General features: G+C 47.1%; 1 protein-coding gene across 2 annotated transcripts in view; it reads right to left on the bottom strand.

Moving 5' to 3' along the window:
- The window catches only part of KMO (kynurenine 3-monooxygenase), a 1,795,071-nt gene that overhangs the window by 175,077 nt on the left and 1,603,020 nt on the right, over nucleotides 1-16,974 (bottom strand). For both annotated transcript variants that reach the window (XM_075338209.1, XM_075338210.1), the window contains 2 exons: nucleotides 2,348-2,405; nucleotides 2,156-2,238 (listed from right to left, as the gene is read on the bottom strand). In XM_075338209.1, coding sequence (XP_075194324.1) covers nucleotides 2,156-2,238; nucleotides 2,348-2,405 — 141 coding nt within the window. The remainder of the gene's footprint in view (nucleotides 1-2,155; nucleotides 2,239-2,347; nucleotides 2,406-16,974) is intronic.

The following is a 16,974-nucleotide window of genomic DNA, read 5'->3' as shown; positions in this document are numbered from 1 at the left end:
TTCAGGCTGGGGAGACTCATGGTTATTGTGCCCTCCTCAGTCTAAAAGTAGCAGTCTGCAGCTGCCCCAAAATGGGCTCATCTATTAGATGCGCCAATTTCAGCACTTTACTCAGCTCATCTCGATCCTCGTGTGGGGGTAGTCATAGTAATTTAATGACAGCTGTGAATTATCAAAAAATCACAGCTGTCATCAAGCCCAAGATAAGTAATGGGGAGGGGTTTAAGAGACACCCCCATTACTAACCCTGTAAATCAAAAGAAGTAAACACAAAACACAGAGAAAAATTCTTTCTTTAAAAAAACACCGCCTTTCTCCAATGTGTTAACCCCAAAACACTCCTGCATGTCCACTGTTATCAACAGACACAATGTCCCACGACGATCCAAGCTCTGCAACATCTGAGGTCGTAGTGTGTGGTCACATTAGAAAACAAGACTGCTCCTTGCGGCATCAGGGACACACAGAAGGAGGCGAAGTTGTGAGTGGTGACATCACTGAGTTCACTTGATATCCCAGCTGCGGTACCCCAGCTGTGGCCTCAGATGAACTAACCTGAGTTGAACTTAATGAACTCAGTGACCTCAGTAACCTCACCTCAGGTGAAGTCATTGAACTCAATGCCAGATTCCTGGATTAAGTGCTGTGCGCATATTGAGTATTTGATTGCAGAAACTTCTGCACCAAATCTTCAACTCCTGGCAAAAAAATGTACCAAAACTGCATCAAAATGCATGTGATGTTGATGCAGTTTTTTGCCAGTAAATGTAGATTTCGTGCAAAAATGTCTACAACCAAATACTCAATGTGCACAACACGCCTAATCCGGTAATATGGCACTGAGTTCAATAACTTCACCTGAGGTCACAGCTGAGATTCCCATGGTACCCCAGCTATGACCTCAGGTGAACTGACCTAAGGTGAACTCATTGAACTCAGTAATTTGACCACAGGTGAAGTCATTGAACTCAATGCTGGATTATTGGATTAGGAGATGTGCATACATTGAGTATGTGGTTGCAGATATTTCCTATTTATATCTGCAGCCCTTGGCAAAAAAAATGCACAAAACTTCATAAGAATGCATGCAGCATCGATGTAGTTTTTTTCCAGTAGATGCAGATTTGGTGCAGAAATGTCTGCAACCAAATACTGAACATGGGCACATAGCCTAATCCGATAATCCGGCATTGAGTTCAACGACTTCACCTGAGGTGACAGCTGGGGGTTACCATGGTACCCCAGCTGTGACCTCAGATGAACCAACCTGAGGTGAACCCATTGAACTCAGTGACCTCACCTCAGGTGAAGTAATTGAACTCAATACTGGATTAGGCTATGAGTACACATTCAGTATTTGGTTGCAGACATTTGTGCACTAAATCTCCTAGCAAAAGAACACATCAACACCACATGCGTTTTGATGCTTGTCACTCCCTTTGATGAGTGCTTGTGCGGCGAGCCTGCATGTTTCCCTGCACATGTCAGCTGATCTGATCAGCCAGCATGTGCTTTTAATAGTCGCCAGTGGATCGGCGATCCACCCGTGCCTGTTAACTATTTAAATCCTGCTGTCAATCTCTTACAGCGGGATTTAATGCGTGTCGGCGGGGAGCACCTCATTCTCAGCCCCCAGTGGCAATTTCACCGCACTTGGAATTTTTTTTCCCATTTTCCAGTACAATATGTGGCAGAATGAATGTGTGATTCAAAAGTACAACTCGTCCCACAAAAAACAAGCCCTCATATGGCTGTAGTGATGGAAAATTTAAAAAAGTTATGGCTCCTTGAAGAAAGGGAGGTAAAAACGAAAAATTGTTAAAACGTGGTTAAGTCAAGTTTCCAAAAAACTGTGATTCAGAAATTCCCTTCTCCCCACGCCCGATGAAACCATTCATAACTATGATGCAGGTGGCATCACTGTAAACTTCACATGGCCTCTGGTCCAGAGGTGTTTGTCTTTTTTAGACATACACAAGAGAATATTTAACAACACTTTTGTGCATGACTAAATAAGTGGCTATTGTCAGAAAAAAAGCCATAGTTAGTCTAAAGTGACTCTGTCTGATTCATTATAGTGAATGGTTTTGCCAGAAACTGGGACAAGTACATCTAATCTCAGGAAGGGTTAAGGCAAATTAATTAAAAATGTTACCTCTTTGTAATTGTACATTGCCAAGTCTGAAATTGCATGAGCATCCGGTACCCTTAGCTGCGAAAACTCAGGGACACAGATGTCTGAAAAAGAATTAAACAATGTGATTTTACACAATAATGCAAATAACCTGGTAATGTTAGATCTTGTTTTTACAGATGCATGTGTGAAGAGAGTGGCTGTATCACTCACCAAAATCATTGCTGCATTGCTCCATTAAGTCAGAAAATACAAGGCAATCTTCAAATCCCTATAGAAAAAAAGAAAAACAAATCAAAAGGCCCGTTATAATTTTTTTTCAGCAATCATACCAAAATACTTATGTTTGGCTGTGTACAAACAGTGGGGTTTTCAAAGGATTACTTGGTTTTGCAAAACAGTATAACAAAAGTGATTTACAAATACTTTTCCAAAAATTCATGCTGAGACAAATAGCCATCTTCTAGGCTGCAAGCATCTTCTGCATGGCACTCTCGTTCAGAATCTATATATAAAGAGATATTATACAACTATAAAAGTTAAAATCTGAAATAGGCAAGACCTAAATAGTAATAGTACAAGAAAAAGAAAAAATGGTCTGCCGACCTTTAGTATAAAATGGATGTACAGGTGCATAAATAAGTTATGTGGCCAATATAGATATCACTCAGACCTGGTTTGGCATATATGCACAGGAAGGAAATAAAGGTAAACATGGTTGGATGGTGACATGGTTGATACGGTGACGTGGTTGGATGGTTTTTGCGTTTATGGTAGTGCCCCACGGGGCAGGTGTTTTAACCTATTCGTTGCCACGCCGGGGTGCAGATCCTCTGCGTTGTCACGGGGTGGCTTGGCCCGGTTTCGTTACCCCGAGGTGTACAGGAAGGACGGTTGGAGGGTAGTAGGGAGTATTGATGTAGTATTTGGAGGTTAGGAAACTCTATTAGGATTGTGACACCACCTGTTTTACGCGGCCAGGGATGGGTGAAGCCGCTGCAAGTTCTCTCACCGATGCAGATGTTGTGTGCAGCTGGGATTGTGTCGCTCCCTACAGGCGGAGCAGGCCCCGGGAGGATGGCGGGGGTACGGCAGTCCCCGGGAGCGCTGAAGCACAGGCGACGGCAATCAGAGTGAGAGTCAGAAGGTGCGGGTTCTAGGTCTTTACTTACTGGTTCAACGCCGCACCCTGGGTACTGGTCTCTGCCGTGATGAAGCTCTGGTCGATCCTGGGTAGGTCAGATTTTAGGTCCGGTATGGCAGTCTCTGTGGGTCTCTCCTTTTCTAAGATGCACTGTGTCGTTCCACGTGGCATAAAGCACCTTGGGGACCCCCTTGATTGTTTAAGTGTCCCAGCCATGTTGCAGGTGAAGTGGATCCTTGCCTTGGGACGAGCTGCTGAACTCAGTCCCGAATCCAGTGTATCACTTTTCCTCGAGCTATTTGGGTGGTGGACGGAAGACTTGAAATCTTTCTGTCCTGCAGATGTTGGCAGCCAACCTAAAGTATAACTTGCCCTAGGACTCTGCAGCCTGTAGTAGTGCCGGCCCTGTGGAAGCAGCCACCTGCTTCTCCCCATTGACCGCTGTTGAACTCCTCAGTCCCACAAGATCTACCGGTACCAGACTCCTTCTCCTCCCGGTGTCTCCAGCCTGCCTGCGGTCTGGCCGATTCTACCCAAAGGAGCTCTCAAGTACACCTTTCAGGTGACCATGTTTTTCTGTGTTCTAGATGTTCTGAAGTCCTTCTGTCTATGCTCTTGTATTTTCCTGTGCTCCCCCCTCCTTCTGGATGAGTCACCAAGCTAGGGACTTCCTAGTTGTCATAGTGATCACCCCTGCTCTAATTAGTGAGAAGCCACCTGCTATATGTGTTATGCAAGGAAATTGCTGACTCATTCTCTGACTGTGTGGTGTAAGTGAGACATACCAGACATTAACCTTTCCATACCCAGGATGGATATTGTGCCTTAAAGGAGACACAGTACTCTTTGGCGACCAAAAGCCTCAGGGGCGCCACACTTACGTTTTCAATGTTTGTACCAATACTGGAGTTCATGTATTCATTAATTGGTGTGCTGATGCATAGTGTATGTATATGACAAGATGGTAAGAGGGTAAGCTAGCAGCATTTATTATGTAATGAAGACTGAATGGCTATTTCAATATAAATTTGTATAAGACCCATAATATCGTTTACATAAGGGGTGAAAAATTTATTCTACCAAGGGGCCACATGAGAGACAGTGACAACTGTGGAGGGCTGAACACAGGGGCGTACATAGAAATCATGGGGCCCCATAGCAGAAATTCTAATTGGGCCCCCCAAGATAAATAAATAAATAGATAATATTCGGCTCGGTCACAGAAGTATACTTCACAACTTTACAGCCCTTATTACAAAGTAATTTTCCTCCTATTGATACCACTAGATTCCCCTTTCATTGCAGCCATAAAGTATAGTGGCAAAGAAAGGGCCCCACAAACACTGCATGATCCCCCACAGTACATTCCTCCACAGTATCATCCACATGCAGAGTATGATGACCCTACTGTACCCCCCTTTAACTACCCTGGCAATGAATGGTGACCCTGACCAAGTAAGAGCCACAACTGTGACCCCCCACACAGCCCTTTATGCAATATAATGGACCTACTTTTGGCATAATGGCCCCTACTATCCCTTCAAGTAGTATAATAACCTCCACACAGTATAATGGCCTCCATATAGTATGATAGACTCCACACACAAACAATTCTTCACACTGGATATATTCCTGCATACAGTATAATGGCCCTTTAGTGACTGTAGGTAAAGTATAAAGGCTCCCTTATAGCCCTTCAAATAATATAATTGACTCTACAAAGCCTTCCATATAATTCAATGGGCTACACATAGTCCTTCATATAGTATAATGTGCTCCCCCATAGTCCTCCATAAAGTATACTTCACATTGTACTCCATATCTTCTAATGCATCTCATAGTCCTCCATATATTATAATGCATTCCACATAGTCCTTCATATCGTTTTATGCACCCCATAGTCCTTGATGTAATTAAATGCACTCCCCATAGTCCTCCATGTATTATAATGCACCCCATATTTCTCCATATAGTATTATACAGGTCCCATATACCTCCATATAGTATTATGCAGACCCTATGTTCCTCCATATAGTAGCGTGCAGCCCTCATATTTCTCCAGGTATTATGCACACCTTATATTTCTCCATATAGCATTCTGCAGCACCCATATTCTTCCATATAGTATTATGCAGCCTCACATAGTATTATGCATCTACATATACTTTTATGCAACCCCCATAGTCGTCTGGCCACCGTGATTAAATACATAAATACTCAGTTCTCTTTATTCCCTCGCTGCTCTGGTTTCCTCAGCATGTTGTTAGGGCCAGGTGGACGGGCAGACCCAGGAGGTGGATCCACTGGGCCGAACTCCTCACTGAAGGCAAGGGGTCCGGTAGCCGGAGCACTACAGGTAGCAGGATAGTCCGTGCAAAATAGTGGAATGTAGAAGTCCCTGGGACCACGGAGTCACAGATGGTAGTCCAGGTGACGGAGCTCAGGTTCGGAGGCCAAGATGTTATCAGGCAGAGTCCGGAACTGATGGAGCGAGAGGACGGGTCACCACAGGGATCAAAGATGGTACGGACTGACGGGATGGCAGATGGTCAGCGTGCGGGGTTCGGGAATCGGCAGGACCGGATGGCGAGGCAGGAGCGGCTCTAGAAGAGAGAGAGGTAAGTATACCGCAAGATACAAGGAGACCTGACTCCTAGCTTAGGAAACACGAAGAACAGGCCCCGCCCACTTGGACATTAAACCCCTTTATACCCTGTACCTGTGTGTTCAATATCCTGTCTGTGGACGCTGGCCCTTTAAGAAAGGGTCAATGACCGCGCGCGCGCCCTAATGCGCATGCGCGGGGCCCGGGTGCCAGAAGCCAGGGCAGGGAGCGGCGAACAGGAGGCAGAGGAGCCGGGCTGCAGCGAAGCTGACAGCGGACGCTGGGAGCGGGGACCGGGACGCCTGGGGATCCTAGGTGAGGAGGCCTGGAGGCTGTGGAGCGGGGGACGCCGGACAGAGGAGCCGGGGAGCGAGCCAGGGAAGCCGGGGAGCGTGGCAGGGGAGCCGGGGAGCTGGACAGGGGACCCGGGGAGCGTGGCAGGGGAGCCGGGGAGCTGGCCAGGGGACCCGGGGAGCGTGACACATGTCCACTGTTCTTTCTCTGCATATCTCAGCACAGTGGCACAGAGTAGTAACGTCATCGTACTCCGCTGTGCTGACACATCAGAGTGCCATAGACACTGCGGGAGAATGATGATAGAGTAGTCATGGCGAACCTTTCACAGACCGAGTGCACAAACTGCAACCTAAAACACAATTTTTTTTGTGAAGTGCCAACATTACAATTTAGCAAATTCTATTATGTACACAATTATTTGATTTTAAACTTATGATTGCTGCCTTCTCTGCTCTTCAGCAGGGGACATCAAGCTTACCACACATTGAAACTGAGCCACTCCCACTGCCCTTTCCAGACACAGCAGTTGGATTGATCTTTATGGAAAAAAATGCAGAATATTAGCTTGATCGATAGATGGATAGATAGATTGATAGATTTTAGCATAGAATGCAATCAGATTCCACCCTGAAATCCACATCTACATTTTAAAGTGTGAACATCTCTAAATCCCATATGAGTTGCTCCCCTCGCAATTCATTATTTAGGAATGTCCCTCATTCTGTACTAACGTCCCCCTTCCTGGGCCACTTCCTCTTAAATATGTGACCCATCTTACTATTCTGGTATATTTGTCCCTATCATGGCCCCATTCTGGTAAATGTCCTCCATCCTGGTAAATGTCCCCCATCCTGGTAATTGTCCCGATCCTGGAAAATGTCTTTCATCCAGTAAAATGTCCCCTATGCTGGAAAATGTCCCCCATGCTGGAAAATGTCCCCAATCCTGGTATGTTCCCTATCCTAGTATGTTCCCCATCCTGGGATGTCCCCCATCCTGGTATGTTCCCCATACTGGTATGTTCTCCATTCTGGCAGGTCCCCCTTCTGGCAGGTCCCCCATTCTGCCAGGTCCCACATCCTGGCATGTCCCTCATCCTGGCATGTTCTCCATCCTGGCAGGTCATCCATTCTGGTATGTTCCACATCTGGCAGTTCTCCAATTCTGGTTTGTCCTCCATCCTGGCATGTCCAATATCCTGGTATGTTCTCCATCCAAGCATGTTCCCCATCCTGGCAGTTCCTCCATCTTGGCAGTTCCCCCATCCTGGTATGTTTCCCATCTGGCTGTTCTCCCATTCTGGTTTGTCCTCCATCCTGGCATGTCCAATATCCTGGTATGTTCTCCATCCTGGCATGTCCCCCATTCTGCCAGGTCCCCCATTCTGACAGGTCCCACATCCTGGCATGTCCCCCATCCTGGCATGTTCCCCATCCTGGCAGGTCCTACATTCTGGTATGTTCCACATCTGTAACCACATATACCACATATTTTGTTTATAGTAATCAGGATAGAACCTGTCTAACATTGAAACCACTTATATCCTAAAAAAGAATACATTGATGCTCATATTCCTTAAAAATTATATTTTTTATTTGTACCAAAAATAAAAAAAATACAGATATGGACAATAGGGCACAACAAGGAAAGAAGAAATACAACTGCGACTCCCATTCATTGGGGAGAAGGTGAGTGGGGGCCGACAAAGTCCCTCATATTAGTAAAGAAGATCATATTGATCAGGGATCATTAGTCTACATACAATTTAACTATATTATATTAAAGGTCACTGTATGCGTAGAGGTTGAACTAATAGTTTATATCCAGAGTGATAGATAGACCAAAGGGCGTCGACCGTATGAGCAAGAGACTGGGGATTGTCCCATCTCCCTGGTATATTACCTTGGGGGATACGGACTAGCTAAACATATCCACCAGGCTGGCTTACTGATAGAATATCTGTGTATGGGCTGGTCAATACGTCTTTTCTGACTCAGATAATGAGCCAGAGATTGGGGATTTTTCCATCTCCCTGGTATATCATTGTGGGAGATACGGACCAGCGTAAAAACAATATATTATATAAATTTGACCATGACCCCATATACATTTTGTTGAGAGTCAGATCTCTGATGGTCTGTGACATAATATGATATTCAGCACATGTGTGGGTTGCCAGGTACACGGAGTTAGAGAGACCAAAGGATGGTGACGCTTATTATGAGTAATTTGTTTAATCCACTATGGTGTTGTCAACATCCTTTGGTCTATCTATCACTCTGGATATAAACTATTAGCTCAACCTCTACGCATACAGTGACCTTTAATATAATATAATATAGTTAAATTGTATGTAGACTAATGATCCCTGATCAATATGATCTTCTTTACTAATATGAGGGACTTTGTCGGCCCCCACTCACCTTCTCCCCAATGAATGAGAGTCGCAGTTGTATTTCTTCTTTCCTTGCTGTGCCCTATTGTCCATATCTGTATTTTTTTAATTTTTGGTACAAATAAAAAATATAATTTTTAAGGAATATGAGCATCAATGTATTCTTTTTTAGGATATAAGTGGTTTCAATGTTCCACATCTGGCAGTAATCCCATTCTGGTTTGTCCTCCATCCTGGCATGTCCAATATTTTGGTATGTTCTCCATCCTGGCATGGTCCGCATCCTGGCAGTTAACCCATCCTGGCAGTTCCTCCATCCTGGTATGTTCCCCATCCGGCAGTTCTCCCATTCTGGTATGTCCAATATAATGGCAGTTTCACCATTCTGGCATGTTCCCCCGACCTGGCATGTTCCCCTATCCTGGCAGGTCCCCCATCCTAGCAGATCCCCAATCCGCGGCGATGAAAACCGGTCTCCTTTGATGTGCTTATCTGCCTGATTCTCCAGTGCTGCAGCTATCTCCACCATTACGTGCTCTTCTAGGTGTTGTGAACTCTCACAACCCCTACAGGTGAGTACATTCCTTCACCTCCTCTCCTCTTATCTACCGGGTAAGAAAAAAATGCGCCTTTCCATCTACAGGCTCTCCTTTTTATTAAATCCCCCATCCTGGCAGATCCCCCATACTGGCAGTTCCCACATTCTGGTAGTTCTCCCATCTTGGCAGTTTCCCCATCCTGGCATATCCCTCATCCTGGCAGTTCTCCCATCCTGACAGTTCCCCCATTCTGGCAGTTCCTCCATCCTGGCATGTCCCCCATCCTGGCATGTCTCTCATCATGGCATACCCCCATCCTGGCAGGTCCTCCATCCTGCTATGTTTTCCATCCTGGCATGTCCCCCATTCTGCCAAGTCCCACATCCTGGTAAGTCCCCACCCTGATAAGACCCTCATTCTAGTATGTTCCGATCCTGGCATGCCCCTCATCCTGGCATGTCCCCTATCCTGGCATGTCACCCATCCTGGCATATCCCCCATCCTGGTATATCCCTCATCCTGGCATATCCCCCATCCTGGTATGTCCCCTATCCTGGTATGTGCCTCATCCTGTAATGTTCTCCATCCTGGCAGTTCCATTATCCTGGCATGTCCTCCATCCTGGCAGGTCCCCCATTTTTACAGTTCCCCCATTTTGATACCCTGGTATGTTCTCCATCCTGGCAGTTCCCCCATCCTGGCATGTTCCCCATCCTGGCTTGCCCCAATCCTGGCAGGTCCTCTATCCCGGTATCTTCCTCATTGGCATATTCCCCATTCTGCCAGGTCTCACATCCTGGCAAGACCCCCATCGTAGTATGCTCCCCATCCTGCCATATCCCCCATCCTGGTATGTTCCTTATCCTGAAATGTCCCCCATCATGGCAGGTCCTCCATCATGGCAGGTCCCCCTTCCTGGCAGGTCCCCCATTCTGCCAGGTACCACATCCTGGCATGTCTTCCATCCTGGTGTCTTCACCATCCTGGTATCTTCACCATCCTGGCATGTTCCCCATCTTGGTATGTCCCCCATCCTGGCATGTTCCCCATCCTCTTATGTTCTTGAACCTGGCAGTTCCGCCATCCAGGTATGTTCTCCATCCTGGCAAGTTCCCCATCAAGCAGTTCCCCCATCCTGGCAGTTCCCCCATGCTGATATCCTGGTATGTTCTCCATCCTGCCAGTTACCTCATTGTGACGGGGTCCTTCTCCCATATCACACAATCAACAGAGCCAGAGATGGCTGTACAATCCAAACAGCATTTATTCCAAGCAAATCAAATGGTCCATAACATAATCCACAAAACAGAGGGTACAATTAGTCCAGAAATATGAATATAATTAGGGATGAGCGAATATATTCGCCACTATTCGGTATCCGGCGGATAATGGGGTATTCGAGGTATTTGGTATCCGACGGCTAATATGGTATCCGCTCCGATACTTTCATTTTCATTTCTGCACCTCCTGGCGCCTTTTTCCAGCCGATGAACACATCTGACATTGCTTAGTCTCACAGTAACGCCGCAGCCATCTTTGATGTGGTATTACTGTGATTGGCTTGGCCGCACAGAGTCATAGGGGCTATATAAGGCTGTATTTTGTGAACACGCATTAATTCCTGAGCTGCCGGTATAGCTAGACTGTAAGGTGTGTGGGACAGCATTTATACAGTAAACTAATAATAGTCCTTGTAAGGGCTGAACACAGTGTCTACTAGCTGCTAGCAGCTGTGTAAATCATAGAACAAGGTATAGGGACAGTGTTAGTGCATTGCTTAGTTAGGTGAGAGCTAATCCTGTTTTAAACCATACAAAAAAAAATAATCCTTTTATTAGTGGTGCATACGGTCTGTTACTGCAGTGTGTGATATAGGGATAGCTTATTCACAGGCAGGGAGAGATTTAAAGCTGTTCTGACATCTGCTACTAATAATCAACAACCTCAGCACTGCTACATCACTTGTGTCTGTTCTACTAGGAATAGGTATTACAACTTGCAAAAAAAGTCCCAAAATTGTCAAAACAACAGGTTCAGGTGTAGTGTAGTGCCTGTCAGCCACCATGTCAATTCATACCAGCTCAATTGCAGCCTTGTGTTGGCTTCATAGCATAAACTGCGTAGTACCCTACTGCTAAAAAAAAAATAGTGTAAGTTTAAAATAAATCAATAAATAAATAAATAAAATTGCTGTCACAGCCTGTAGTTCTGCCTGAAGCCAAATACCATAATATATAGCATCCTGGTGGTGGTTTCATATCTTACATAACTTAGTGGCCTGCTGCAACTAACACACAGTTTCAGTGTTACCAAATTTTTATTAATACTCGGTGTCAGTGGCTCTACTTCTGCCTGAAGGCCAGTACCTTCCTATCAGCAAACTAGCATAATTTTGGGGGCTTCATATCTTACAAAACTTAGTGGCCTGCTGCAACTAACACACAGTCTCAGTGTTACCCAATTTTTATTAATACTCGGTGTCAGTGGCACTATTTCTGCCTGAAGGCCAGTACCTTCCTACGAGCAAACTAGCATACACTGTGTGCAGATTTATTAGGCAAATGAGTATTTTGATCCCATGATACTTTTTATACATGTTGTCCTACTCTAAGCTGTATAGGCTTGAGAGCCAAGTACCAATTAAGTAAATCAGGTGATGTGCATCTCTGTAATGAGGAGGGGTGTGGTGTAATGACATCAACACCCCATATAAGGTGTGCTTAATTATTAGTCAACTTCCTTTCCTCTGGCAAAATGGGTCAGAAGAAAGATTTGATGGGCTCTGAAAAGTAAAAAATTGTGAGATGACTTTCAGAGGGATGCAGCAGTCTTGAAATTGCCAAACTTTTGAAGCGTGATCACCAAACAATCAAGCATTTCATGGCAAATAGCCAACAGGGTCGCAAGGAGCGTGTTGGGCAAAAAAGGCGCAAAATAACTGCCCATGAATAGAGGAAAATCAAGCATGAAGCTGCCAAGATGCCATTTGCCACCAGTTTGGCCATATTTCAGAGCTGCAACGTTACTGGAGTATCAAAAAGCACAAGGTGTGCCATCCTCAGGAACATTGCCAAGGTAAGGAAGGCTGAAAAACGACCACCTTTGAACAAGAAACATAAGATAAAATGTTAAGACTGGGCCAAGAAATATCCTAAGACTGATTTTTCAAAGGTTTTATGGACTGATGAAATGGATCAAAGTGACTCTTGATGGGCCAGATGGATGAGCCAGAGGGTGGATCAGTAAAGGGCAGAGACCTCCACTCCAACTCAGATGCCAGAAAGGTGGAGGTGGAGTACTGGTAAGGGCTGGTATCATCAAAGATGAACTTATGGGACCTTTTCGGTTTGAGGATGGAGTGAAGCTCAACTCCCAGAACTACTGCCAGTTTTTGGAAGACAACTTCTTCAAGCAGTGGTACAGGAAGAAGTCGGTATTGTTCAAGAAAAACATGATTTTCATCCAGGACAATGCTCCATCACATGCATCCAACTACTCCACAGTATGGCTAAAAGATGGAAAAATAATGACATTGCCCCCTAGTTCACCTGATGTTAACCCCATAGAGAACCTGTGGTCCCTCATAAAATGTGAGTAGTGATGAGCGAGCATGCTTGTAACTACTCGGTACTCGCACGAGTATCGCTGTACTCGGGCTGCTCGGCGGGGACCGAGTAATCTCGCGATACTCGTGCTGTACTCGTGGTCTTCATTTCTGCATGTTGGCGCTCTTTTGAGAGCCAGCCCTCATGCAGGGATTGGCTGGCAGACCACTGCAATGCCACAGCCCTGTTAGTTGTGGAATTGCAGTGATTGGCCGGCCTGCACAGCGTGACCGAGCCTTTATATCGGCCGGCGTGCTGTGCTCTGCTCACAGCTATCCAGACTGTCAGTGCAGGGAGAGTGTCGCTGATTCAGGGAAAGCTTTGCGGCCCTTTATAGCTTTTTCAGTTGCAGGGCTGCAAACAGTGTGACCAAAAGTCCTTCTCAGGACTATTCTAGTTGTATACAGGCAGGCAGGGTATAGCCAGGTCGGAGTACAGTAGCAGAGTCCTTCTCAGGACTATTGTTGCTATATACAGGCAGGGTATAGCCAGGTCTGAATACAGGCTAGTGACCAAAAGAGTCCTTGTCAGGACTATTGTACCAGTATACAGGCAGGCAGGCAGGCAGGGTAGTGGTGACCGTATACCAGCCTTCATCATATCTGGGGCTGGTGTACACAGTGTAAAACAGTCCAGATAGTGTCTGACTTGTCTGTAATTGTCGCTCCCCAAAAAAACCTGTTAGGTTCTTATTGCGTCCGTGCTTGGTTTTTAAAACCGCACGTGTGTGCCTGTTGGTGGCAGCGTACAGGTGCACTTGTGTGCAATTTCCAGAAACTTTGATATAACGCACAAGTAGTGAATATACACGTCAGCAGTGCACAGCATTGCAAAATGCGCAAGGGCATTGGCAAGGAACAAGGAAGTGGACGTGATGGTGGTGCAGGCAGAGGCCGAGGTCGTGGGCAAGCTCTAATTTCGCCACAACAAAGGGCCACATCTACTTGCTCGCACGTCCTGTCCCAAATTCTTGGGGACCGCAGCAGTACACCGCTCTTGAACCAAGACCAGTGTCAACAGGTTGTTAGTTGGATAGCAGATAATGCTTCCAGTCAGATTGGCACCACCACAAACACTCTGTCTTCCACACGGTCAAGTGTCAGTAGCCGTGATACTGCACCGCACATTTCTGAACCTGATCCTCCTTCCTACCACCAGGCTGAGTACACGTCCTCCTCGGACATTAATGATCCCACACTTGGACACTCGGAAGAGCTGTTCACGTTTCCATTCACACATTCTGGCCTCTCGCCAGCTCATATTGAAGTGGGTCATGAGGAGATCGTCTGTACAGATGGCCAAATATTTGAGCAGCCACGTTCTCACGAAGTTGGCAACGTGTCTCAACAAGTGGTGGACGATGATGAGACACAATTGTCAGGAAGTCAGGAGGAGGAGCAGGGTGCGGAAGAGGAAGACGACGTGATGGATGATCCAGTAACTGACCCAAACTGGCAGGAGGATATGCAGAGCGAGGACAGCAGTGCACAGGGGGAGGGAGGCGTAGCATCACAACAGGCAGTAAGAAGCAGGGTGGTGGCCCCAGGCAGAAGTCAGGCAACCGTTCCCCGGAACAACACGACGACACAAGGTGCCTGTATAAATGTTAGGTCTTCCCGAGTCTGGCAGTTTTTTAAGTTGGATCCAGATGATTCAAAAAAGGCCATTTGCAACACCTGCCGTGCCAGCATCAGCAGGGGTACCAAAACTAGCAGCCTGACCACCACCAGCATGATCAGGCACATGTCAGCCAAGCACCCGACTTTGTGGGAAGTACAACAGAGTCGAGGAGCAGTGCTTGCTGATGTCACTGCTACGTCTTCGCTGGTTGTGCATGCGAGCCAATCCCCTGTCCATGCTGCCTGCGAACAAGCCTCCTCCACTCCTGCACCTGCAGTTGCCTACGCAGAAAGAACACCATCATCAAGCACGTCCTTGTCCCAGCGCAGCGTTCAGTTATCCATTCAGCAAACCTTTGAACGCAGGCGCAAATACACTGCCAACACCCCACATGCCACAGTTCTAAATGCTAACATTTCGCGACTGCTTGCGCTGGAAATGTTGCCTTTTAGGCTGGTGGAGACAGAAGCATTCCGTGACCTGATGGCGGCAGCTGTCCCACGTTACTCGGTCCCCAGCCGCCACTATTTCTCCCGGTGTGCCGTCCCCGCGTTGCATAACCACGTGTCACAAAACATCACACGTGCCCTGAACAACGCTGTTTCACCCAAGGTCCACCTAACCACAGACACGTGGACAAGTGCTTGTGGGCAAGGCCGCTACATCTCGTTGACGGCACACTGGGTTAATATTGTGGAAGCTGGGACCCAGTCTGAGCGAGGGACGGAACACGTCCTTCCCACACCAAGGTTTGCAGGCCCTACCTCAGTCAGGGTTTCACCCACACTCTACAGCTCCGGAATGTCATGCTCTTCAGCCTCCTCCTCCTCCTGCGCATCCTCATCCACTGTACCCTCCACACCAGTCACAAGCTGGAAGCACTGCAGCACTGCCTCGGCGAAGCGGCAACAGGCTGTGCTGAAGCTAATCTGCATAGGTGACAAACCCCACAATGCAGAAGAGCTGTGGACAGCTCTGAAACAGCAGGCAGATCACTGGCTCACACCTCTGAACCTAAAGCCAGGAAAGGTCGTGTGTGACAATGGCCGGAACCTGGTGGCAGCTTTGAGGCGAGGCCAGCTGACACATGTTCCATGCGTGGCCCATGTGCTCAACCTCGTGGTTCAGCGGTTTCTAAAGTCATACCCAGAGCTGTCTGATCTGCTGGTAAAAGTTCGCCGCCTGTCTGCACATTTTCGAAAGTCACCTACTGCTTCAGCCGGCCTTGCCGGCTTTCAGCGCATTTTGCATCTTCCGGCTCACAGACTGGTGTGTGATGTCCCCACGCATTGGAATTCAACTCTGCACATGTTGGTCAGGATATGTGAGCAGAAGAGGGCAGTTGTTGAGTACCTGCATCACCTAAGCCGTCGGGAAATGGGTCAAACTCCACACATAACACCTGAGGAGTGGAGATGGATGTCAGACCTATGTACCATCCTCCAAAACTTTGAGGACTCCACCAAGATGGTGAGTGGTGATGACGCCAATTATTAGCGTCACCATACCGCTACTCTGCCTTCTAAAACGGTCTCTGCTGAAAAACAAACATGATGCATTGCAGGCGGAGCGCGATGAGTTGCAGCAAGAAACAGTAGTGGGTGTGGGTGATAACACACAGTCCAGCCTCGTCTCATCACAACGTGCAGTGGAGGACTATGACGAGGAGGAGGATGAAGACATGGAGCAACTCTCCGGCCAAATTGAGGATATGACATGCACACCAGTCATATCCTCGGTTCAGCGTGGCTGGCCAGAGGACAGGGTAGATGAGGAGGAGGAGGAGGAGGAGGAGGAGGACAGCATGTTCAGTCATCTTGTTAGTCAGGCTACTGAAGTCCTGGCTGTTAAGAGTCTGGCGCACATGGCTGACTTTATGGTAAGCTGCCTGTCTCGTGACCCTCGCGTTAAGAACATCTTGGCCGACAATCATTACTGGTTGGTAACACTGTTAGACCCACGCTACAAGGAGAACTTTTTGTCTCTTATTCCCGTGGAGGAGAGGTCAACCAAAATGCAGCAGTTCCGGAAGGCCATACTCACGGAAGTAGGCAAAGCATTCCCCTCACAAAACGCTAGCGGCATAGGTCAGGAATCAGTGGACAACCGAGGCGTACAGCCGAGAGAGTCACAAGTCCAATCCGCCAGAGGTAGGGGAACAGTCTTTAAGATGTGGGACAGTTTTCTCAGCCCCTCACGTACCACAGCCCCTGAGGTGCGGGGTAGTGCCACAAGAAATCCTAAGTTTGCCCAGATGCTGAAGGAGTACCTTGCAGATCGAACAACTGTACTCCGACATTCCTCTGTGCCTTACAATTATTGGGTATCCAAGCTGGACACGTGGCATGAATTGGCTCTCTACGCCTTGGAAGTCCTGGCCTGCCCTGCTGCTAGCGTTTTGTCAGAGCGTGTTTTTAGTGCCGCAGGTGGAATCATTACAGATAAACACACCCGCCTGTCAACTGAAAATGCTGACAGGCTGACTCTGATCAAGATGAACAAGGGTTGGATTGGGCCAGACTTCACCACACCACCAGCAAATGAGAGCGGAATTTAAAGTTTGCCATGTACCTCCACTCATCCATGGGTACACACTTCTGGACTTTGGATAATCGCTGGACTGCTCCTCCTTCTC

Source organism: Anomaloglossus baeobatrachus, chromosome 3, assembly GCF_048569485.1.
Source record: "Anomaloglossus baeobatrachus isolate aAnoBae1 chromosome 3, aAnoBae1.hap1, whole genome shotgun sequence".
Classification (NCBI taxonomy): Eukaryota; Metazoa; Chordata; class Amphibia; order Anura; family Aromobatidae; genus Anomaloglossus; species Anomaloglossus baeobatrachus.
Note: the sequence above shows the minus strand (reverse complement) of the source record. Positions and strands in the feature narration are given on the sequence as shown.